Source organism: Dermacentor andersoni, chromosome 6 (genome assembly GCF_023375885.2).
Source record: "Dermacentor andersoni chromosome 6, qqDerAnde1_hic_scaffold, whole genome shotgun sequence".
Lineage (NCBI taxonomy): Eukaryota > Metazoa > Arthropoda > Arachnida > Ixodida > Ixodidae > Dermacentor > Dermacentor andersoni.
This window is the reverse complement of record NC_092819.1, coordinates 102938985-102964139: the sequence shown is the minus strand read 5'-3', so window position 1 is coordinate 102964139 and position 25155 is coordinate 102938985. Positions and strand designations below refer to the sequence as shown.

Below are 25155 nucleotides of genomic sequence, written 5' to 3'. Positions count from 1 at the left end.
TTGATCTAATCGCATTTGCAATAACCTTTCTTGCAGGCAGAGACGACTGCGAAGCCAGGCACGTCAAGACGGACAAATTTCCCGACAAGGAAGCTAATCGCATTCACCGTGGCATGTGTGGGCGTTAGCGGGCTCTTCATGTTTGCCGTGTTCGTAGCCATCGCGAAGAAGCCTATTGCGGTGGCCTCCAACCTATGCCGAACCAAAGACTGCGACCAGCACGCGATGCTGCTCACCAGCCGCCTCGACCCGAAACTCGACCCTTGCGAGGATTTCGCTGCCTTCGTGTGCTCTGCGTGGCGGGCGTCGCGGACGCACAGGGAACAAGCAAGATCGGTCATAGATGACCTGCGCTTCACTTGGTACGACCGCTTCGACAACACCTTGAGAAGGGGCGCGCTAAGCCTTACCGCGGCAAGGAAACCGCGCGCAATGTACACCATGTGCCGGCGCTACTTCCCTGCAAATCTTTCGCAGATGGCCTTAATATTCAACCACATCAAACAGTACAATATGCAATGGCCGGAGCCACCCACGAAGCCACAGGATCCGTTGAGTATGCTCGTCTTGCTGAGCTACAAGTGGGAGCTGCACTTCTGGATCACGGTCAACATGCTGGAATCCTCCCTCAGCGGCAAGCGACGCATCCTAGTCAGACCGGGTCTGTACCTCTCGATTCTGCTTAACCAACACCAGACGGTCGCGCAGTCCTATGTCCAGTACTGGAAGCAGTACCTGGCACTCTTGCATCCGAATGCCACCACTCGCCCATACGTAAACGAGGAGCTTGTCAACGAGATATTCAAGATTGAAAAAGACGTGCTCAATAGCTTGCAAATCATGGCCGCGTCCCCTCGGAAGAGCCCCGCGCTGTTTTCCTTCGGCAAAGTACGCGCCTACGTTCCGAACGCTTCCGTCACCCTGTGGCGCGAGGCATTCCAGAGAGGCATGTCGCTGCAGCCGGCGCTAACCGACGACGACGAGATTGCCGTTAGCGACGTATCGTACATCAGGACGGTCTCTGAGCTACTGGCCAAGTACAGTGAAGTGCAGCTCAACATGCACATAACGTGGCTGGCTCTACAGTATTACGCCCCCGTGGCCGACTACTCCATTCTCGTGGGCTATTACGGCAGTGGAGAAAAGGCGAAAGAGTACCTGCCAGCTTATTGTGCGCACAAGACAGAGGCCGCTTACAAGGTGCTCGTCCTGGCCCTCGGCTTTCACGCCCGGTTCACGGACCAAGACCGAACGGCGATCGACGCCGGCTTTCATAGCCTTATCTCGGCAGCGGTGCGAAAGATCAACAGCGCCCGCTGGATGGGCGACGAAGAAAGGGCGAGGGCTGTCGAGAAGGCCGCCTCCATGCGGATGGCCCTCTGGCCGCCACAGTCTCTGCTGGACAACGACACGCTTGAGCGACTTTACGCCGACTTTCCCGAGAAAGCGCCATCGTTTGCCCAATACTGGATCCAGGCGCTGGAAGCTGCAGCCCGAATGAACCGGACGCCAGATTTCAGCGAGGCACTTCTGCTGCTCGGGAGCCACTTCTCGACGTATGCCGAGTACGACTACATATCAAACGCAGTGCGAGTGGCTATGGGCGCCGTCGCAAAGCCAGCGTACTACAGCCATGGTACCAAGGGCATGTTGTATGGCGGCGTGCTCTTCCTCGTGGCTTTGCAGCTAGTCAGGGCCATCGACGACGAAGGGATCAGGTGGGCACCCAACGGTAGCGCGCTCGGCGACTCCACCTTCTCGGCTCCTGCGTTGGAGGCGTACAGAGCCAGGTCGCAATGCCAGCACGGCGCCGCTGACAGCGGGAGCGCGTTTCCCGATGTGCCCGCACTGGAGATCGCCTACTCCGCGCTGGAGGAATCGCGCTTTCGAAACGAGAGCGAACCCACAGCCCTGAGCGAGGATCTGCCGGAACTGAAGGTTTTCTTCATGACGCTATGCTACATGACATGCGCTAGCCCCGGTGGTAGAAGTAGCATCGCTGCGGATTGCAACAAGGTCGTTCGCAATTCCTGGGCTTTCGCCGATGCGTACAGATGTCCAAAGGGCAGCAAAATGAACCCGAAGAAAAAATGTTCTTTCTTCGTGTGACCTCTAGCCCATTGGTGCGGCCGTTTATGTACAGTTAGCGCCATATCGCATGGTTAACTATGCCGCCGTGTTTTGCGTTCTGTCATGGACGTTATATATGCGCTACTTTCTTTTCTGTATATTCTGTTTCTGTTATGTATATTTTGTAAACTTCACTGCGTGTAAATTATGCTGCCCGTATCTCTTGTGAGGCAATATTTGGCTGGATGTCGCGAATTTTGATGAAACTTTTGCATTGAGTTTGCAGTGTTTACGGGGACGAGAACTTCAGTGACGTGCTTCTGTATATTAATTTGTGACATCAGTCGAGCACGTGATATTCGTGAGCGGTCGAAGAACCATTCCTTTATACGGTCACTTGTTTCGCTTGTATTGGCTCATCTGAGGAAACGTTCCCATTATTATATTCTTTTTATTCGCATACTTATGGGAATGTCGCCATAAGTCCGGTTAACGGCGGGTTGACACTGTGGAGTCGTAACATCCTGTATCTGTGTTCATGATGACACCACTAAACTAATAGTGAATGTGTCGTTTTGTGTTCTAGTGACTTTGTTGTTTTGTAGGTTTACAGGGTAATTAATATAGGTGTCTTGATGCTTTTTTACCCGTGTCCTGCTTCAAATAGCGATGGCTGTCACTTCACCAGCGTGCCATTGCTTATATTATAAACTTCACGGGAAAAGACAACTATACGCCAAAACTTTACATGTTCGTTCGATCCTTGCAAGCGATGCTTAAGCTCGAGGTTAGGCGTATGTGTTCAATTCTCGCAACATAATCACGCCACAAGGCAGGACGCATGGTGCGAAACTTTCTTCACCTAAGTGCCGTCCGCGATTGGCAATCGCCGCCTCGACTGCCTCGTTTTCACACCAGCCCGAACACTGATCAATGAGCAAAGGTTCTTACGTGAGAAGTTTTAGGAATACTTCTTACGTTCTCCTTTTCTTTAGTCAAATGAAGTACCGAGTGGCCCATTTTAAGATATTTACATTTATAACGTTTTTTTCTGAGGCCAATTCGCGCTGCTGCAGCAATTGATAGATCCCAGTGTAGAGCTTGACAAAAAGCAAGAAATCGCAGCCCAAGCGCACCGTACAGATGGTCAACCAACGAAACTGAAACGTGTGGTCCTGGTGTTTATCACTGGGTTAATCCCGACAGTTCATTAAACGACGGCTTGGTAGGCTGCCGTATCCTCTGTACGCAGTTGCTGGGTGAGCTCGTCTGCACGAGCCTGTTCTTGTGCCCGGGCTGCAACATCGGCACGGCGTAGACGTGCTCGTTCCCGGTTCTGCTCGCGGCGTTGCGGATTGAAAGCTGCCTGCTCCTCGGGAACCGTTGTCAGATGGGAAGAGGACTTCGCACCTTTGAAGGCGCCACGTCCGTGAGCTTACATGTACTCATAAACCCAGCATCATTCGCTTCATTGACCCCGGTGCTCCCCCTCTACCAGGACTGACTGGGCGGGGGGATTTGGTTCGGGCCAACGGTCCTTCCCGGACAAGGGGGCTGTTGCGGTGCAGCAACACAGAGTTACTGCACTCAACACACAAACAGCCATGTCGGTCTTGCAGAACTCAAGCCTGACTGACCCTCGGACTGCCTTGATGCCAAAGAGCCCAAGGCATACAACCATGGAGAGCACCGAAGCCGTCCGCGGGGCAGCGCGACCACCCACGGGTGCGCCACCACCGGTTCCAGCTCTGGGTTCCACTGAGCCAAACAAAACTCCGTAGATCGACTGGCACACACGGCCGAGTCGAGCGACCTTAGGAGCATGCATCATAACTTAATGGATAGCTTTCCACCTGACTCATCAAAAATCACGGCAGGACAGGCCCACACCTCGAGAAACTTCTCGCCTAAGCGGTGCCGCTCCCGGGTGAAATGGAACCAGACCTCCTTCCGTGCTTTCGCAAGCACTTCGTGAAGGCCCGGCGCCCGACCCCCGAAAACTGCATCGCGGCGTGCCAACCAAACCTAGTAAGAGCACTCGGCGAGGAGAAGCACGAACTGGTTGACCGCCTGATTATGTAAAGGGTGCAAGAATCGAACTGTCTCGGGAGTGCGTATGACGCGTGGCCTACCCATTTCGGAGCCGGAGAGAAACTGCTGCGCGCGCGCTCGGCTGCGACGGAGAGCAACGACACCACTATAAGCGCAGCCAATAGCGCGCCTCTATCTCTTTTTTTTTTTTTTTCGCACATGCGCATGGGGTTGCGCCGGTGTAGTTTTCGGCGTACAGGCGACAGACGGACGGACGAATCGGTTGGCCATAAAGAGCTTCGTTGTAAAAGGGTTGCGGTATAGGCTATAACTGGTTGTACAATGTTCCGTTGAAACGCGCTATACTGGGCAACAAGAGCGCACGCCGAAGGACACAGACGACACGTGAAGACTGCTTGCGGATTAATGATCGGCTCAATTACTGATTGGTTGAAATAAAATGTGGTCAGTTCGAGCTTGTCCACGTGCTGTGTGTCCTTTCGGTGCGTTCTGCTTGTTCCTCAGTAGCGGTTTTTCAATGCAACGGCGAAATACAAAGTAATTCAAATATGCATACAGATGCGATTCGTGATTTATCAGGTTGAAGGAAGGAATGGTACGCGTCACTCTGCTGGCAGCGCAAGTTTCTCAAAGGTGTCGCCAGGTGAAGTGCGCACCACTGTGACCGGCTGTTGCCGAATTGCGAAAGCGAAGGGTAGCTTTGTGCATGGAAGCAATCCGGAGCGAAGAACTCGCTCCCCAACTCTGGGCCGTCCAGCAGGTCCACGACGCCGCCAGGAAACTCAACCTCCCTGTTCCGTCGTGGGACACTCCCACTCCATGAGAGCCCAAAGCTCTCGTGGCCTGCAGGACCTCGTATAAAGTTGATTTCCTTCCTTCTTTGTGCATGGTGTGCATTATATCCTACGCGTGTGCAATGAACAACTGCAGACGTAACGCTATATACTGCTATTGTACGGCTGACTGGCTGGCTGTCCAGCTGTACTCGCGTTTCCTCTAAATTTCGGACCCATCATTCTACACTTCATGTCGGTTACCGCACAGCTACCAAACATCTAAGTAAACTCAGTTTACTTAGGCGTTTACGGGGAACACATTTGCGATCTCGCATGCATTAACTCGGGCGGCTGCCTCACCGAGTCTTCCTCGTAAAAATCGAGAGTCCGTCGTAGTCACGAAGCCGTAATTTCATGACCGTATTCGTAACACGAGATGGCCCCGCGCGGCAATCCCGAGAGGAACTCGCAAGCTGCATCCCCAAGTGTAGCTCTCGTATCACCAATGCTAATCCCTGCACTAAGTCACCAGTGTTGTTACCTCTGGGTGGAGGATGAGGAACGTACTCTAGGAACAGATGAAGAGGAGCGAAAAAGCAGTATCCAATATGTAGAGATAGCAGGAAACAGCGTGCATGTTGCCGTAAGGGCCCACCAGACCAACGAGGGGTCTGGTGGCGGCTCTCTCCTCTAACACTGGGCCGGTTCTGCCTTAACTCCGTTTGGCGACCTGTGGCCAGCAGGAAAGAGTCGGAGTGGGTGCTGACGTCACCCGCGTAGCATTACTTTTTCGTCACGGAAGAAGTGTCGGTGATGCGTGCCACCGGACTTCTCAGTACGACCCACAGAAAGGGGTAGGCAGCTTCGTGGAACTTTGAACGCTGCGAGTGTAAAAGTCCAGCACAAGGGCAAACACTTCATAAGGACGCGGAGGGGGGGAGCGCTCGTCGTCTCGATGATATGCACGTAGTGCAGCGCGATACCAGCAGTCGGATTCCCCAATAAACGACGCGTAGAAGACGGCGTGGATTCAGCATCTATAATAGATGCAAACAGCCGATCAATTGCCTTTTCTTTCTCTGTCTCTCTCTCTCTCTCTCTCTCTCTCTCTCTCGTGCAACATTCGCTGTATGGCTTGAAACTTGTTGCGTGTTCCATGCCAGCGAGCGGGTATCATGCGATTCCCTCGCGCGATATAGCAATCGATTCAATATAGGTGCGATCGAACCGGCTGTCCGACGTGCCAAACACGCAAGTCGTGTACACAGTACGTATGTATTTAATTCGTATTTTATTCGTTGTAATGATACTGTCCCTGCAATTTCCATTCGAAACGCCCCGCTTCAGCCTTACTTCATTGTGCACACCCGAAGATGGATGATAGAGAGAAAACACTGCAGTTTAAAGCCACACCTTTCCTGAGGTGAATTGCGGTAATTGACACAAAGTTGCATCCTGATACAGCACTGGCTGGTGCCAATAGAGTAAACGCTGTTCCTTAGAAGCGGAAGCTCTTGCTCTGTTCTGGAAAAAGAGTGGGGATGGAAAGTGCGAAACGGCTCCCAACCAGCTGACGCTGACGGCACAATATAAGGTAATTTTTGACGAAAAAAAGAAAGCTTTGAGGAAGTGGGAAAACCACGTTCGGGGCACTCCGATTCCATGCCTCAGATATACTTTTTTGCCTTAGTTTGCCTACGTCATGAGAAACGCGGTGGAAAGGATGGAAGACCGGTATATGTGGTATTACAACCACTTGTGACAGCTGCGCATCTGCGGAACTATAAGGGCGTCCCAGCTAACTTTAGAGAAGAGCTTAAAAATATGCCGATGCACTCTGAAGCATAAACCCCATGCAAGCGATCTTGCGCGCGACAGCGACAAGCGACGCGATGGAGATGGCTGTCGCGTTCGCTCGTCGCCTACAAATCGTACCCCTTGCGAGCGATGACTTCGAGCGACATCTCCCCGGTGTTGCCGGTATGAGGGCAGCAATATAGGCGCGGAAACTAGCGTGACGCGTGATTTATTAACTTAATTTGATGTGTTTTACTGTAAAAAGCAGCATAAAATAATTATTAATGTCTTCCAGGAGGTTCTTATCCTTGCACTATAAAAATGAGCAAGTAGGACACCGGCATGAAAAAAAAAAGAGCGAACTGGCCACCTGACCCTGCGGGCTGATTCCCAAATGGGTCTTGCTTCGGAATTCCCACGCCGCTGCAGAGCACGCGATAAGACGTGATCCGCGTTGCAGCGCGACATTCTACCTCGCCGGCCGGCATGCAGTGCGCCCTGTCGTTTCCGATTGCCCACGAAAGGGTGCGAGTCGGTAAGTTCGCGTGTGGACCGAGGATCCGGGACCGCGGAACCGGGACGAGCGAGAAGCACTCGGGCCCCTGCGGAGGGCTAGCAGTGGGGCTAGCAGCGCGCCGCGAATCCGGAGCGGGATTAGCGGAGGCGGGGAGCAGCGCTCTTCGCGCGAGTGGCGCGCGTTCGCGCCCAGATGTGACACACCGCCATAGCGCAGGCTCGGTGACTGTGCGCTTTATTCGCGTGTACTGGGGGCCATTTTGATCGCCAAATTGATTATACGGCTTCATATGTGAACGGGGCGTTCACATATGAAGCCGTATAATCAATTACCACACTATCTCCTCCCCTGTGCGTTTGTTCAAGTATACAAACTTGATTGATTGATTGATTGATTGATTGATTGATTGATTGATTGATTGATTGATTGATTGATTGATTGATTGATTGATTGATTGATTGATTGATTGATTGATTGATTGATTGATTGATTGATTGATTGATTGATTGATTGATTGATTGAGAAGAATGTGGAAATCTGAGGGGCCCTATTTTTTGTTTGTCACCATCTAAAGAGAAAGAAAAAAAACAGAACGAAGCCAGATACATCATAGCGGAAACTAATTATGTTTAACTGAAGCGTTAAAATAATAAGGAAAAAGGGAAATGAAGCTGGGACGAAACAACAATTTTGCCGCGGGTGGAAGCCGAACCCACATTTTTCGCATAACGCGTGCGGTGCTTGACCAGTTACGCAACACCAAAGCGGACACACTCACGCGTTCACTTTCATAAGTATTCGCGCAGGCGTACAAGATTAACTCTGGGAGTGTTCGCCAGCGCCTCTCAGTGCCACGCGGTGGTTCTGGAACATTCATCCGACCTTAAGCGCCACGTAGTATACACGCGAGGCTAGGAGCCGGCAAGTGGCCAATCAACCACCGGACGCTACCGCGGAGTTCATCGAGGCTGCCTAAGTCGAAAGCGCGGCTATATGCAACGAGCGAAGAGTTTAAAGGGATCTGAGGTACTCGAATACATTTTTTTTCTCAGGCCTCATTGTCTCTTGTTCGTTACAACTGTACGAACAAAAGACAATGAGGCCCGAGAAAGCATCGGGAAAATAGTAATTAATTTAAAGAATGTGTAAGCAGACTTCAAGTTTGAAAGTCGCCTGAAATGCCTCGCTGCAGTAGCGCTGAGCAGGTACGTGTTTTGACCTTGTACGATGGAAACAAAGAAATGCGCCTGTTTTACACAACGCGAACGAAAATGAACATGATGCACCAACATTATGTCAATGAAGTACGACGGCGTGTGTGTGTGTGTGTGTGTGTGTGTGTGTGTGTGTGTGTGTGTGTGTGTGTGTGTGTGTGTGTGTGTGTGTGTGTGTGTGTGTGTGTGTGTGTGTGTGTGTGTGTGTGTGTGTGTGTGTGTGTGTGTGTGTGTGTGTGTGTGTGTGTGTGTGTGTGTGTGTGAACGAAAATAAACGTGATGCACCAACATTATGTCAATGAAGTACGACGGTGTGTGTGTGTGTGTGTGTGGGTGTGTGTGTGTGATTAACAGCATTGAGTATTCTTGCACTTAGACATTATTTGCGCAAGAATTAAAAATGGATATTTGACTCAATAGTGAACATCACTTACAGTGCGTACATAGACAGGGACCAAAAGAACGATGAAGACAAGCGCTACCAACTAGCCTGTACCCAAACCCTGCTTCAATAACGAAGTTTCACAAATTAGCTTTTAAACAAATTCTGACGATAACACCAGTTTCAAAATATGCCTTCTCAACGTTTGCCACAAAATGAATTGGTGTTCCAATTATTTTTGGCATTCTATACATAAAAAGGCACTTTTATTTTTCACAATGCAAGTGGAACAACAGTGCAATATTACCCACAATTTTGACAACGATTATCTAAAATTTGGTGTTAGTTTCAAAAATCGTTCCTAATGGATGTGCCTTGTGAGATCATTGGCTGCAATTCGTACATTTCATTTGTTGGTTAAAGTAGTTAATTACGAACTTTATCATTAAAATCTTCGTAATTTGTCATTTATATACTTTAATTTGCAGCGTAAGTAATGTTGGCCTCTTCGAGTAACCCGCCCCAAAGAGTACATTTATGCTATATGCCACAGGCGAAGAAGAACACCAGGTATATTTAAATAGTGTAAAAATAGATTAAACAAAAGTTTCCATTGAGCTATGCATTTTAACTAAATATATCTTGCTCACTTAGCGGGAATCTGGGGGTGCTAAAGTCCGCTCATGTGTGTAGTTGAAATTCCACATCATACGTTAGCGTGTCATACAAAAAAGGAAGCCTTGGGTGCAATTGCAAAGTAGGAAAAAGCAGAACATATTTATATACTCCACACTGCTGTTTCTGAAGTATCGCACAATTATTCAGTGTTCCAGCGAACACTTTAAAATATGTTTACATGGTGCCAGTGACAGATAGTAGAATTCCAGTCCATGAGCTGGTCTGCTGGAAGAAGCGGACATTCTCTGCACAAATAAATGAAATCCGCAATAGACTAATCAACAGAAATTCACTAATTAGGTGTGCAACTAATTACCACATGTCACATATTGCAATTTACAGATTCTAGTGTGTGAGACTGCAAAGAATTGTGTGGATCACACCGTCTACGAGTATACGCCGTCAAACTTGGGGTAAGAATGCACTTGCTTTCTTAACGAAACGTCGTTGTAACACTGAAGCACAAAAGTAACTGGACCGCCAATGGGTTTCTCCACAAAGTTCGGGAATTAATACCTCGAAACAGCTGTCATCCTGAGAATTCGTTACAAGTGGATCCGCCTTGCTAGCTTCCCGGCTAGGATTTGTAAATTGCAATATGTGCCATGAGCTAACTAGCTCAAAACTTAATCAGTTAATATCTATTGAGTAGTCGATTATGCATTTCATTTTTTTTTTTTTTTTTTTTTTTTTTTTTTTTTACAGATAATGTCCGCCTCTTCGAGTAGACCAGCTTATGGACTAGAATTGTGCTATCTACCACAGGCAACTTCTGAAAATTTGTTAATGTGTTCGCAGAAACACCCGGTATTTGCCTCTTAAATATTATAATAGACATTTAGTTGTCAAATTCTTGCTTTAAATGAATGGAATGGAATGGAAAATTTTATTGTTTCTTTAAGATATTAGCGAGTTGAGGACGAAGTCTTCATTCTTGAAAACTTTGGGTCCTCTTCAGCCTTGGGTGGGCCCCTAGTCCAGGGCACCACTGAGTCGGGCCACCTCGCTTGCTTTAAATGAATGATTTTTTTGTGCCATCGCACCCCTTCCCCTTACAAACCGCCCTGTAACCACTGTGTTCTTGTCCAGCTCCTTGTAATGGGTGACCCCAATTATTTGAAGAAGAAACAGGCAGGCGAAAACAAGACGGTGGCACACTGTATAGTGTAATGGTGGTCTTCACAATGGGCGAATGCTGCTGTCGCAGCAGTTGCGTTCAGAATTAATAAATTAATTAATTCATTCATTAATAAAGCGTGTTGCGCGTTCCTTCGTTTCTTTTTCAAGTTTCTCGAAAGAACGCCGCACTGCTTGGACGCATGTGACAGTCCCGTCTTCCGAGTACCTACGCCGACCTAAAACAGTCTATAAGACTGTATGTCACGCAGCGTTTGAGTATCGCCATTTTGTTGCTTCTAGCACTGATGCCTCCCGATGCACGGCATCACATTCGATGTGTATGCATAATTATGTTCGTATCCAGACGCACTACAGGTGTTTCGCGTGAACGTGTTAAATCCACGTCATTGCTCGCAAAATCGAGGAATTGTGCTTTTAACAGGTGCGAGATGGCGGCATCCATTAGCCGAAAATAAAGTCGACGGCTTCAGCTTTGCGAAATTTGCGAAAGCCGCTATTCCCAGCGCTATAGCTGCACGAACCGTTTCTTTCGCTTTTTCTGCTTTCGTGACAAAACTCGCTGTGCGAAATACTCTTCTTCTTTCTTTCGTTGTCTAAAAGTTGAAAGGAACGCAAATGTTATGCGCATTTTTAGGCCCCGGCGGGCTGGCCTAGAAACCAAAGCCATTACGGGGCCAAAGATCCAAAAAATTAAAGCCATACGAAGGAAACGATAAGCTCCTTGACAGATTACTGCATGCTTCCATGTGGCGCGTATAATCATATCACAGAGATGAAGGTTCGCCATTGTTTGGTGCACTCCAAGCAGCACCCATTAATCATACGCTTAATTGGCCGCTCGCACAACGTCAGCTCAGGCTTCGCGTTTTCTCCCGGCACTTGTTCTCCTCCCGCACGAGTGAGAAAACTTAGTGAAACTTTGCGTATCACAATTCTTCCGCACTGCAAAGGCTTGATCTTCCCAAGCCTTATGTTCCAGCTATGAGAAACTGCTACCACGGAGAAAAAAGAAAAGAACGATACAAAAAGAAACAAGACAAATCAAAATTAACACATTGTGTTACTCGCGCCTGCGAATGTTTCTCACGTTTTCCTTGTTTTCCTTTTTTCTTCTTTTTGTTCTGCTTGCCTATTTTCCTGTTTAATTTCTTGTCGCGACAATGCTAATTTCAGTGCCGTCCTGATGCTGTTTTAGCAGCCACCCTGCAACTAGACAGGAAGTCCCCATACAGTCATTTGCATATTATCTTTTATCCCGAACTCAGTAAGGCGGATTCTGACACCGAGTCGTTCGTTAACGGCTCTAACGAAAACAAAAAAAAAAAGAAAATGAAACACAAAGCGCTTTAGCGCGAGAGGGCGTGTAACAACTTTCAGAAAGGCAACGCGTGCCGACAAGGTTAGCGTCGCAACATCGAGCCTATCATCATTTAATGGTTGATGTTCAGGCAAGGATTGTTTGCTGCTAGTGGCCCTCAGCATTATTTCTTGCCGAAACACGGACAGAGGCCTTAATACGCGAACTAGCAGTCCGTGGTATTGTAACACGCTCTGTTGTAGCTCATACGCTGCAAATAGTACATATTTCTTTCTTTTTGTCTTCGACAATGTTTCCACTTCTTCGGATGAAGAAAGAAAGAGAAAGAATACTTTTTCTTAGCAGTATAATTTTACGGATGTACCACGTGTCTCATTCTTTGCCATTCAAGTTTAGCTCCTCAGTTGATATTGAACGTCCACTTTTGAAAGGCATTACATTTATCAAAAATGGTACAAGTAACCCTGCTCTCTTTTTTTCAAATTAACCGCCTTCAACCTTTATACTCAACTCCGAAGTGCCTGCGCATCAGGTTATTCGACGGTTTCGTCTGTATAACAAGACGACTACAACATCTACGGAACTAGTGGCAATCAGAGAGGCCGTTCAATATATTTCGCGACAGCCTCCTCAAATATGGACAGTCTTCAGTGACGCAAAATCGGCTCTTCAACTACTTAGAGTGGTGTTGAAAGAAAGCCCTTACAGAGTGTTGGCTCTTCAAACTGCCGAGCTCTACACTTTAGCGCAAGAAAACGGCCACCACATCACATTTCAGTGGATTCCCAGTCACTGTGGTATACAGGACAACGAACTGGCCGACGCCGAAGCGAAGAAAGCACTCGAAGAACGAGAGTCACTGCTTTCAATTCCTTTTTCAAGAGCGGACGCCAACTGTCTCCTCTCCAGTGTCATCCGAAAATTGACAGCAAAGCACTGGGACAATCCGGATAATCGCCGTAGACGACTCCAGAGATTGGACCCTACCATGAATTTTAGGCTACCACCGAAAATTCAACGAAGCTGTTCCAGTCTTCTGCACAGACTAAGGCTGAGGGTAGCGTTTACGCGCGGATACGTCCACCTCATGCAACGCACCGAGTATCCACACTGTGAGGTGTGCAATGTGACTGAGACTATAGGTCATGTGCTTTGTGACTGCCCTAAGCACGTAGAAGAGCGTGAAAGGGTGGACAACGACCTTACGCGTCTCGACAGCGCACCGTTGTCGGAGGATGTTATTTTAGGCCCTTGGCCAGATGTTCAATCGAGTTTCAAGGCCATCCAGGCATTACTGAACTTTTTAAAAGTTACGGGCCTGGATTGCAGACTTTGAGCATGCCAAATTGCTTGCCATATGTTCTACATCTTCCTTCTATTGTCATCGTCACAAATCACGCACCTCTTTCTTCCCTCTTTCTTTCCCTCTTCCCCTTCCCCCAATGCCGAGTAGCTGGCTAGAGGAATATACCTCAGGCCGACCTCTCAGCATTTCGTATCATTAAACTTCTCTCTCTCTCCCAACTCCGAAGTGAGAAAACATTTGGTATTCAATTCAATAGTCGAAGGTGGTGGTTGTTTTCTAGAATATTCGTATTCGATTCGATTCTGACGTGTCGCTGTTCAAACACTCCTGGTTCTTCTCCTTCCTGCTCTTCGTTCTATCTCATACGTCTTCTGTTTGGTCTTCTTCCTGTTTCTCAAGCAATCTAGCTTTGGACGTGCGCCGTAAGAAATGCCCGTCAGTTGATTCTGGTTCGGTTTCGTTTCCCTTTACTCATCTCGTCCACCTATCCTCCTCCTCTCATTTCCTCTCTGCCTCTAACTTCGTCTCCTTCCTTCTACTCCCCTTTTCGCCTATACAAAAAGCACTACAGCAACATCACCTAATTCCAGCGTGGGTGCCTACACCAAAAAAAAAAAAAAAAAGAAAGGAGTGTGTCGACTATAATTTGCCTTCGCAGACTCCTTGCCATTTTCTTTCCGTTCACCCCTTTCGCGGGAATGTAAGAAAAGCAACCCTTTTGCTTTATACGGTGTTCGCGTGCGGTGCAGGCTTGAGGAACGTTGCGGCTACTTCTGAAGAAAGAGAGGGAGACAATAGTGAGAGGAACCGGAAGCAAGAATCTGCGGCGAGGAACCGGGTCGTCTTCCGTTGGCTGGGTGATAGCAGTTGCGCCTGATGTGCCCGAGAGAGCCAAGTCTTAATAATTTCCTGTCGCGGAGAATTTAATCCGGCACCTTGCGAGCGGTGCCGGTTCTTCGAGGAGAGGGCGTTCGCAAGAAAGGCACAGGCGACGTGAGAGCAACGGAGAAAGAAAGGTCGTGGGGCGCCACTGGGCAATCTAAAATACAGACTAGACGCCTTCTCTATTTTTTTTTTTTATTTCTTTCTGCACGACACACTCGCAAAAGTCGCCAGGACACTGATGAATGGGAGTGGCGAGCTCGCAAGAGCCCTGGAAAGTGAGAGAAATAAGACGAATGAAGGAATGGTCCGCACGCACACACGCGGTATATTCCTCTTAAACCCGTAACGCTGAGCGAGCGGTATTTGGTGCAACTATTTGCACGCTTGCGATATGAGTTATTCTTTTTTTTTTTTACACAACGTAACCACACTTCCTGCACTATATAGGTTTGAATTCTGCGGCGTGTAACGTGATTTGAAGTTACTTTTTACACCCTTAGGTTAAGGGGTTAGGAAACCCCGCGCATCACGCCTGCCATGCGTGCAGGAGTACCGTTGCAATGTCACGCTTGCAAAGCGTGACTTGCAACTCAAAATTAGGCCAGGTCAGCAGCTGGGTTGTCCTATATATAGCCACGGCGGAAAGCCCTACTTTCATTAAAATACACAGTTGCTGCGCGTTTGTCATATATTTTCATTTCTTAAATGTGCTTTGGAACTAAAACCTGTAACAGCTGTTGTACAAACAGATAGAGCAGTCACCTCTACACTCGCAGGTTCACCGTAGTGGTTGCTCTGTACAAAAGCGCCTATATGGGCAGCAGTTTCAAAAGAACCGGTCACATCGTTCCGGCTCGTCGCCAGCTGGTATGGTACGGTAAAGCTTCATTGAAGTCCTGCAGATCGTGAGTCTTCGCGAAGCGGGCAGCTCCCACGTGGGAACCGGAAGTGCCAAGCCTCTCGGCCGCATCGTGGGCCTGCTGGACAGCCCAAAGTTAGTCGGCCAGAAGAGGGCAGCGGAAAACCGCCTCCCATCTGGCCGAGTTGTTATCGATGATAGAGCGTGACCGCTGGGTGTTTTCACTGAATCTGTATCGATGGCATCGAAGCAAACGGCATATATAGGTCGCTAGAAACGTCGAGTGAGATGTCGCGGGAAAATGAACGACTTACTTGCCACGCAGCGAATGATTTCAGAGGGTCAAAGGAAGGAAGACTTTCGAAGGACACTCGATATCAGCTATAATTGAGCTGTCGCTAGTGCAGCATTTTCTCAATACCCTATCTTTATTCATCGGAGGGAGGGGGGAGGAAGAGGGGCCGAAACGGATTATGACTTGAAAAGATTAAGGCCGACTTCCTTCATTTTATCTTTTTATTCCGCGCCGAAGCATCAGATTGGCGTCATCAATTTGAATGTATTTTCTGCTCTTCTGGCACTTCTCGGCGCAGGAAAAAAAAGATAAGATCTTGAAGCTACAAGTTGAGTCTTTGGAAACTGTGCCCGAGTAGGCGCTGTAAGTCCCCACCCTCACGACGAGCTGGCGCACTAACTTCGAGAGAGACATAAACGAAGAGGGAAAGGTAAGGAGGTTAACCAAGGACGTGCGCTGTTGGCTACCCTACTATTGGGGAGGGGAAAGGAAAAGAATAGATAAGAAGGAAAGAGGATAAATACGATAAAGCTCTGCCAGTCATAGTGTACACATTCGCACAGGAATGTCCGCTGTCCCATGCATGCGTTTGTACAGACCAGTAACCTTCAAGAAGAGAAGAATTGCGCTTCGGTGGCCTTTCGCATGCAAGAATGCATAGGCCATCGTCCCAGGATCTTTTCCTCCGAGAGCTCTCTATTATCCAATCGGCTGCGTCTAGCGCGTAGAGCACATCATTGAGCGTTCAAGTATAGGTAGAGGCACGGAAGATGCAGTAACTTCAAGCAACACCACCTAGCCTAAGTGGTGTTGCTTCAGGGCAGACTGGCTGTTCATATATGTCATACGTCTTCTCGTGTTTTCTGGCTTATCAAGACCTCTTTCGCAATTTAGAAGCAGCCGCGTTGCTGTTTCGAGAGCGTAATTTACTAAAACTGCTTACTTTATTATTTTATCGTTGGCATCCCTTCAAGTGGTCACCCTTAACAGCAGTATCTGACTCCGAACTAAGGATGACGGCTGTAGTTTAGGCACAGTGACTTACTTCGCGGACTCTGGATATAATCCTGGGTGGGTATAAGGACAATATTTTTCGTTTCAGGTGATTTTCTTTGTTCTGCAAAAAGAAAAAAAAGGAAAAGAGACGCGATAGTGAATATGATAATCAACGCTTTATAGAAAAAATTAAATTATGGGGTTTTACGTGCCAAAACCACTTTCTCATCATGAGGTACGCCGTAGGGGAGGACTCCGAAAATTTCGACCCCCTGGGGTTCTTTAACGTGCACCTAACTCTAAGCACACGGGTGTTTTCGCATTTTGCCCTAATCGAAATGCGGCTGCCGTGGCCGGGATTCGATCCCGCGACCTCGTGCTCAGCAGCCCAACACCATCGCCACTGAGAAACCACGGTGAGTCAACGGGTCAACGCTTCATGAATGTGCGACGCCACTTAAGCAAATCTTAAAGGAGACTGGGAGTATGCTGAAAGCGCTGCTCCACCTGCGTATGCTCCTTCCAGTCCCGTAAGCGTTATCGCTCGTTAAATTGCGCCAAAACAATAAAGAAACCTTAATTGCGCCACTTAACCGAGTGCAGTTAACACTGCGACGCCTTCACGCAAGAAATGCGGTGCTCACACGTCATAGCCGCACGCCTTCCATCGCCTGATCGACAAAGCACGCTGTTGCGATTGTCAGCACGCCCCAAGTTTCATGAGGTCAATCTCACCGGTGACTACCACTGTTTAATGTCGGGGGTGCGTGCAGCCAACGAAGTATCCATTGATGGTTCCGTGCCAGGTGCCGGGAGAAAGGGTTCCGAGCAGCGTTTTAAGAAAATTAAGAAAAGGGAATATATTAAAAAGTACATGGTTGTGATTACAAAACGGCTCCAACTATCGGAGCACACTATCGTAGTGTCTTAGCACGTCCGAGTCACACTGTTTCCGGGCGTCCTCTTCTCAGCCATCCGGATCCGCTTTTTATGCCTGCGTCGTCATTGTTCCTGGTTTCCACCATTCTGGCGTCAGGAGACAGATGGCGTCAGGATACCAATCCCGGCGTCGGTGAGCTGGTTGCCCCTTTCGGTGCGCCCGGTTGGAAACGCACGCCCATCCCTGGGCACCAAGGAGGAAAGTAGGAAAAGGCACGCTGACTCTGATCCCCGGTGTGGTCATGCCAATTTGGGCTGCTGACAGGCGTGCAAAGTCGTAGCCTTGCACAGACCTTCACTCCGGCGTGGACAGGCCAATTTGGGCTGCTGAAAGGTGTGACTAACGGAGGCGTGACAACTGCATGTCGCGGGTATAGCATCTTCCCGGATCTGGAGAGCCGCATGGCACAACAACGCGTAAACGACGCGGCAAAAGTGATGAGAGTTGATTGCAACCACTTTACATTTAGAGATCTGCATGGTCATTATTTTTTAAAGATCTAGGGCCAAATTCAGAAAGCCTTTTGTTCTTAAATTCTCTTTTCCATTGGCCAGCCACCTTCGTTAATAATATCTGCGGCATGGCATTTGCTCTTTCAAACAGTTCAAATATATACTTTCGTTTGTGGATACGGGCCCTGAAGACGAATTCACAAAGGTTTCTTTTTTGTCGCAAGTGCTATATGCCGCTGGCCGCCCGCTTTCACTAATAATATGTCCAACGTCACGAATGGCTGACAGCTGCTCTTAAGAAAAACAATGTAAAACAACAGTTCTATACCGTAAGCGCATTTTTCTGAATGTGGGTCTGGAAAGGAAGCGGAAAAAACAACGTGAAGATTGAGAACAAAGGAAAACCTTTCAGGCACTAAATCAAAACGACGGAGTGTCGAACCAGCCATCCGTGTACCAAAATAAAAAAAAGAAACTCACGAATGTTGTAAACCCGTTCCCAACGGCAAGCTACACACCGACCCCCACTTCCACCGAGCTCACCCCCCCCCCCCCCCCCCCGGGCCCTCTTTGCGTGTCCGAGCAGACAATCCTCTAGAAGCGTACGGTGAGGGGCTAGTTGGTATGACATTATGCGAACAACGAAAAACTGCGCAAAAAAGTCTGTCTTGTCTGTCTGTCTCTGTCTGTCTGTCTTTCCCTGTCTTGTTCTTTTTTGCGCAGTTTTTCGTTGTTGGCATAACAGACAATCCTCCTCTTATTTCTGGTCACTGCGCCTGTTCCTTTCTCCTTCTTTGTTGTTTGGTCGAACTTGTGGCCGCGAGTCAGGCAAGCAGCGATCACGTTTCGAAAAAAACAGGGAGCCCTGAATTTGTTCAAACCTTCCGCGCTTCCGGGAGGTCGGAGGCGACGCAACAGCCCGAAGGACTCGGAGGCGCAGACGCAATTTCACAGCTCAGTTGCTCGCTTTTCCTATACGTCCACTTCACAGCACGTTCTCCTACGTCTGCAAGAACCGACTGACGCCTCCTGTACACGGACGCCTGTACTAAAAGCGTATTTAATGCACAGTGAGCACTGTCTCCCCATAATCGAAAGATTGCGTCCGGAAACAAGTCCAAAAGACTGATATAAAAAATTTCGTAGGAGCATAAAACCCAACGCAACGCAATGCTCGCTCACTCGCTCATTCACTCACTCACTCACTCACTCACTCACTCACTCGCTCACTCACTCACTCACTCACTCACTCACTCACTCACTCACTCACTCACTTGGGAGAAAAGCCGCGAGAGAAGCGTAAAAAAAATAAAGACCTCTGCACTGACCAGCCTTCTTAAAAATACACGAAGGTTTATTACACGGATAATCGCAGAGTATGCGTGAAGAACGAAGTTCTGACCAATACTTCAGCAATGTGAAGAAATCAAAGGATAAAGAGATAAGCATAGCGATTGCGCCCACTAAGCCTCGCATACGCATAAAGACGACGGCAGCAGGCGCTTATATACAATACCAAGCCCGAAGACATTTCCAGCAGGAGTGCCAGTGTACATACCCATGGCGCCTGACAACCGCGCAGGCAAAATGCGCTAAAACCGAAGCAGTGCAGTGCAAAGTAGATTACGGCCCGCATCGCACGCACCCGCAAGCGCGCACACACACACAAAACTGATTCGACTTGTTCAATGCGGCAAGGACAACCAAAAAGGCGCAACCGACCAGGGGAGAGAGAGGACAAGAGACCATGCCATCCAAAGGCGCACCTTTGAGCGCCCAGTGCCCGCATCCGCATGCACCGAATAAAGTGGCAATAAAATGGAGACAAATGATTGGACGCCGTCCGCTCAGCGTGTCCGTGCGTCCGTCCTTACTTTACAGGGCACGAGAGACAACTCCGGAGAAGAAATCCGGACAAGTATAGACGCTCGCTAGATTAACGGCTGGCCCTTCGAGACACGTCGCGGTCTTCGAGAACGCCACCGTTTTACTTCGCAACAGTAGCGTTCCATCTTTCTTCCTTTTTTTTTTTTTTTTTACGCGTTTATACCACCCTTCTATCTCCAAAGCGGTATACATTCCAGTGCGATGGAGCTGAAGCAACTCGCAGACAACGCCGCTTTGCAAAAAAAAGGTGCGAAGCAAGAGACATCGCCACCACTCTAGCCCTAACGAGTATAAATGGACGGGAGAAGGCAATTCGTTCATATTTTTGGCACGCTGACGCGGCCTCGTGTGGAGTGGCGAACCACCGTGGCGTCTTTACGCATGGTCTCAGCCTTCCTTGCCGAAGAAACCGTTTCGCTCCGCTGAGCTTTCAGCGAAGGGCCGACGAACGTCCAGAGCCTTCCCACATGACTTGCTTAGCGCTTTTCTGCAGTGTTAATCGGGTCTTTACCGTCGCTGGGCTGCTTCCATTCCGTTGTCGTCGGGGCATACGGAATCCCCGCAGAAGTCATGTTAAAGAGTCTTAATAATCATGGAAGGTACGATACGTTCCACGAGATTTCGCGTGCCCTTTTGAGTGCACTGCAATATAATTTACACCCCTGCGAGCGAATAAGGGTGTGACGAAACGAGATAAGTTACGTCATTTCGTGACGTCATAGATTTCGACAACATTTGCTAGGGCCTATATTTATTTTTTATCAGTCAAAATTGACAACTTTGTATACTAAAAGAGCCGAACATTGAATTTAGCCAGATTTAAAACATTTTACGAAGCCACGATAGCTCAAATACGAAAAAAGAAAGGCTTTATAATCAGTGACGCCACACTCACGTACCTGCGCTGAGGTTTCGGTGTGAGACTCAAAAAATGAAACTTATTTGCATTTTCTCTCAATAATCAACTTCTTACCTCGATATTAACTGTAATAGAATTTTGTACGAATAGCCAAAACTGATTTATTGTTTCTATTTAGTGTCCATTTATGTCGTAAATAATCAGGTCAAATGAAATTTTATTCAGGATCCCCGTTGTGATATTATTTAGCGCCGATTACGTATATCTGAAACAAAGGCTACAACTCTGACATATCGCCTCAACGGGCCCGGGGTGTGCGTGCATTGCCGTGGATATACCATTTGGCGGAGTACTATTTTGCACAGGCAAAACGGTACGGCATCTGTAGCCAGCACAGTCAAAACGGAGTCAGCGGCATCAGCATGCAAACGTGCTCGGGCTCAGCAATGTGCCAATTGCAGCCACAAATAGACAGAATTATTTCAGCGAAGACGATTCTTTGCCTTGAGATTGGCAACAAATGACGACGGAGAGGGACAAATTAAGTTAAGGAAAGGGACGTCGAGGAAGATTAATCCTGCAAAGAAATTTGTCTTCTAAGAAACTTCTCTCGTTACAGAAAAACTTACAGAAATGTCCGGGAGAGCTCGCGCGTGGTGTTTTCAGTGAGCGCTGACAGCAAAACCTATGAGGAGCGCGCCACGTGATCCCTCATACTACACCAGCGAGGCGCTTCCGATAGATGGCGACTCCGTAACTCCTCGCCGCCAATAACGCTCTCCTTCTGAGCACGATGTTGCAGGTTCGATACCCGGCCGCGGCGGCCGCACTCAAACGCCGTCTGATTGCGAACACGCTCATGTAATTTCATTTAAGTGCACCAAAGAAACCAGGATGGTCAAAAACAATCCGGGGCGCACCCTCAACTACGGCATCTCTCGCAGCTGCCGTGTAGCTTGAGGGCGTCATACACTCCACGAATCAATAAACTTCCAGGGAGGGAACCAATGCATCGAATGCCGACTGCTCCGTATGCAAGTCAACGACAACAACCGAAGAAACAAAGGAAGCGCAAGCGGCAAACATTTAACAGAGCGACCGAGGAGGGACACACACACACACAAAAAGGAACCTAAACGGCGTACAGAAGACAGCCAGCAAAAGCAGAAAGTCGCTTGCGTCCTAAAATTATCGAAAAGAGGGCAATAGGAGTAAAAACAGAAGGATGCTACATGCGCAGCGTCCTCGACAGTAGCCGCAGAGGCGTGCGAAGATATATAGCGCGAGATTGGCGCTCGCGCTGCAGGCTAGCGAATTTGCGAGCCAGCCTCGCTGGGACCCGATAGCAGCTGCCTCCGACAGTGCGAACGGTCTTCTCGCCGCCCGCCGCCACCTCGGGCCTGTATCGTGTTTATTCGCATGCAGCACGGGCCTCGATCTTTACTTGCGCGAGACTATGGGAAAGCGGAAAGAGCGAACGTTTAGGAGGTCAACCAGACGAACACCCAGTTTACTGAAGTCCGGCTTGTTGACGAACTTCCGTAGGTCAGCCAGACGTGTACGGACTTCTGCAAGAACGCCTGGTTTGCTACTCAACGCGAAGGGTAAAAGGACAGAAAATAAAAAGGGCAAGCTGTTAACACTGTGGGCGCACAAGATGATGGGCAGCGTGTCTATGAATGGTACATTTAAAGCGGGGCAACCTGTGACCGCCAACAAGTTTCGACCAATTATCATTGGTCAAGAATTACCCCGATGCACTTTTCGTTACCAAATGCAGCCAGGCGGGCGCTACACCACTCCTTAATTAAAATCTCGTCTTGGATCTTCGATTGGCTTCTTTTATAGCTTATACTTTCCAAGTAGTGACGAGCTGTCAAGTACAAATCACAGTGCCGGCAGTAATAGCAACCTGCGAACTCAGTGCGCATCTTTCTCTCTCTCTCTCTCTCTCTCTATATATATATATATATATATATATAATTATCTACAACTACATCAGTAAAGTTACAACTGTATAACACGCTTGTTCGCCCTAAATTATATTACGCATGCTCAATTTGGGACCCCAAAAACACTATACCTTTAGCAATTATTCAACCCGTCCAGAATCGCGCAGCTCGTTTCGTTCTATCAAATTACTCTCGACATGCCAGCGTATCATCAATGATAGCAACATTTGCCTCACCTTCACTATTTTTGCGCCGTAAATGCTTTCGCCTTTCATTGTTACACAAAATATATCATTATAATCCGACTTTAAAAGACGTTCGTTATTCCGCTCGCGTCTATGCGTATCATCGCGGTCAGACTATAAGTACAAAGTTGGTGTGCCATCTTGCCGGACTAATACTGTTAGATACGGGACCTTTTTCTGAGACTCCTTCGAATTCACCAGACCACATCGAATAGCGTCACACCTAATTAAGGAGCGCAGAAGCACATCTACCACGTTCCCGAGGCGCAGCACGTCCAATCAAGTTGGCGTCCCCCACCTCGTGCGCCGCAGGTGGAGCTATTGTGCCACTGCTTGACTCTTCCCGAAAGTGTAGCGAGAGCCTGGCATGGTTCCAAGTAACGTGGGTCCCAAACCAAGCTGCTTTGCAGCTCTGAAAGGTCACTCGAACTAAACCCGGCTCCCCCCATCCGCCTATTGTGGCGGCACTTGCAGACCAGGAAGGCAATACCACAAACAAGTAATCCCTCGGACAATTGGAGCCCAAGGAGTGACCCTCTGAGCCGAATGTGACGTACACTCGCAAGGGCGCCTACCATTGGCCGAAAATGACGACACCTGAGCGGGCTCGCCGATTGGCCAAAAATGACGCCACCTGAGTGGGCTCGCCGATTGGCCGAACGTGACGTGACTTCGAGAGACCGAAGGGGTTAAAAGCCAGAGACCGGGAGCAGCAGAGAGCTTTCCTTCATTCATCTCTTTCGAGCTTCTTGCCACGGGCAGCAGCGTCCGAGTTGTTGCCGGCCCGTAATGACTTTATGACTGTTAATTTCTTTGTACTCTCACTTTAAATAACGTAAATAAACCTCCAGTTTTCATCTCAAAGTCCTCCTCAACCTCGGCCAACTCCCGCACCCAACGGCAAGGTCCAAAAATCTGGGGGACAGCAATTGGGATTGTCCTCCAGATCCAACAATACCTAGAGCGAATCTTTCATTCCGAAGACTAGTAAAGAACGGAACCACATTCCCGCTTCCATCGCCGCCATCACCGGCACCGACATCTTCAAGATTGCCATTCATGAAGCCTTTCGTTAGTGTTTTCTTTACTTGCCATAACTGTATTTATTTTTATTTTACCACTCCTTCCTGTAATGCCCTCGGGGGTTGTAAGTATGATATGCAGGGTGTCTCACCTAACTTTAGCCATAGTTTAAAAATATGCATTTGTCACGTAGCTGGACAGAACCAAGGTAATCTTGTTTTCCGGTGCTTGGAGATACTCAAACTACCTTTTGCAACTACATAATTAGTCTTAATTAATTAATCAGCTTCTCAAATATTATGATTAGATGAAAAGTGTCATTGAGAAAATTGTAGAGCGACATGAACAACTCCCGATACAGCTTTCTGTTGACCTATACATTCCACATAAAAGTGCTTTTCCGAGCGTGAAAGAAGCCCGCGAATACCCGCTAAGTGCCTCGAGCGGCCAGTCGCGCGGCAATTTTGCGTGCATTTGCGCGCTTCATTCACGCTCGGAAAAACACTTTTATGTGGCATGTATTGAGCAGCAAAAAGCTGTATCGGGAGCTTTTCATGTTGCTCTACAATTTTCTCATCGACATTTTTTATATAATTATAAATTTTCAGAAGTTGATTAATGCATGAAGACTAATGATCTAATTAAGCGGAATGAAAAAATAATCTTAGTGTCTCCAAGTGATGGCAAACAACATTACCTTGGTTCTATCCAGCTACGTGACATTTGCATATTTTTAAACTCTGGCTAAAGTTAGCTGCGACACCATGTATGTATGTATGTATGTATGTATGTATGTATGTATGTATGTATGTATGTATGTATGTATGTATGTATGTATGTATGTATGTATGTATGTATGTATGTATGTATGTATGTATGTATGTATGTGCATGTGTGCGTGTTGGTGTGTCCGAAATTTGCACGTACGCTCTTAAAAAGTATCCGCGTGTGCTATTGTGACGTCGAGCTTCGGAGGGCTACCCACATACGTATACATACGGTAGACTTGAACGAGGCGAGCATGCCGTCTGCAAAACGCGCATCACACTGCAGGCTGCAACAGTCGGGTCTGCGCTCACGTCGCTTATTCCGTCCAAGCAGACGGACATGCGGATATACACTGCGATGAAGGAACATCGCTAAAAACACGATGGCAGGCGGGTTATATATGTAGGCGAGGGCATTGTTCATTCTAGCGCAAGAACCAGAAGGGAATCAATTCTCAGTAACGGCGACGCACCAGGCCCTGCATTCACTGGTAGCAGTGCAAGAAGCACGGGGGTGTTGTGGAGATTCAGGCTACGAAAGGTTACGTATTCCAGTGTGCATGCTCTCAACAAGCAACTACAAGACAGTGCAACGGTATGTGCATTGTTCTTGCGGGCAAATTCAGTCGACGGGGTTTAGGTTTGTGTTTATGCTGTCTAATGATCTATGATAATTTGACATTGTAAGTGCCGAAAAATATTACAGGCATCACTCCATGGGAATTCCAGCACATAGAGTCAAGCG

At 48.2% G+C, this 25155-nt stretch overlaps 1 protein-coding gene across 1 annotated transcript; it reads left to right on the top strand.

Moving 5' to 3' along the window:
- The first annotated feature begins 333 nt into the window (after positions 1-333).
- LOC140218779 (neprilysin-1-like) lies at positions 334-2642 on the top strand. Its single transcript, XM_072288538.1, has one exon. It carries the CDS (start codon positions 433-435, stop codon positions 2107-2109), a length of 1677 nt encoding a protein of 558 aa, XP_072144639.1. The 5' UTR covers positions 334-432; the 3' UTR covers positions 2110-2642.
- Positions 2643-25155: the final 22513 nt, after the last annotated feature.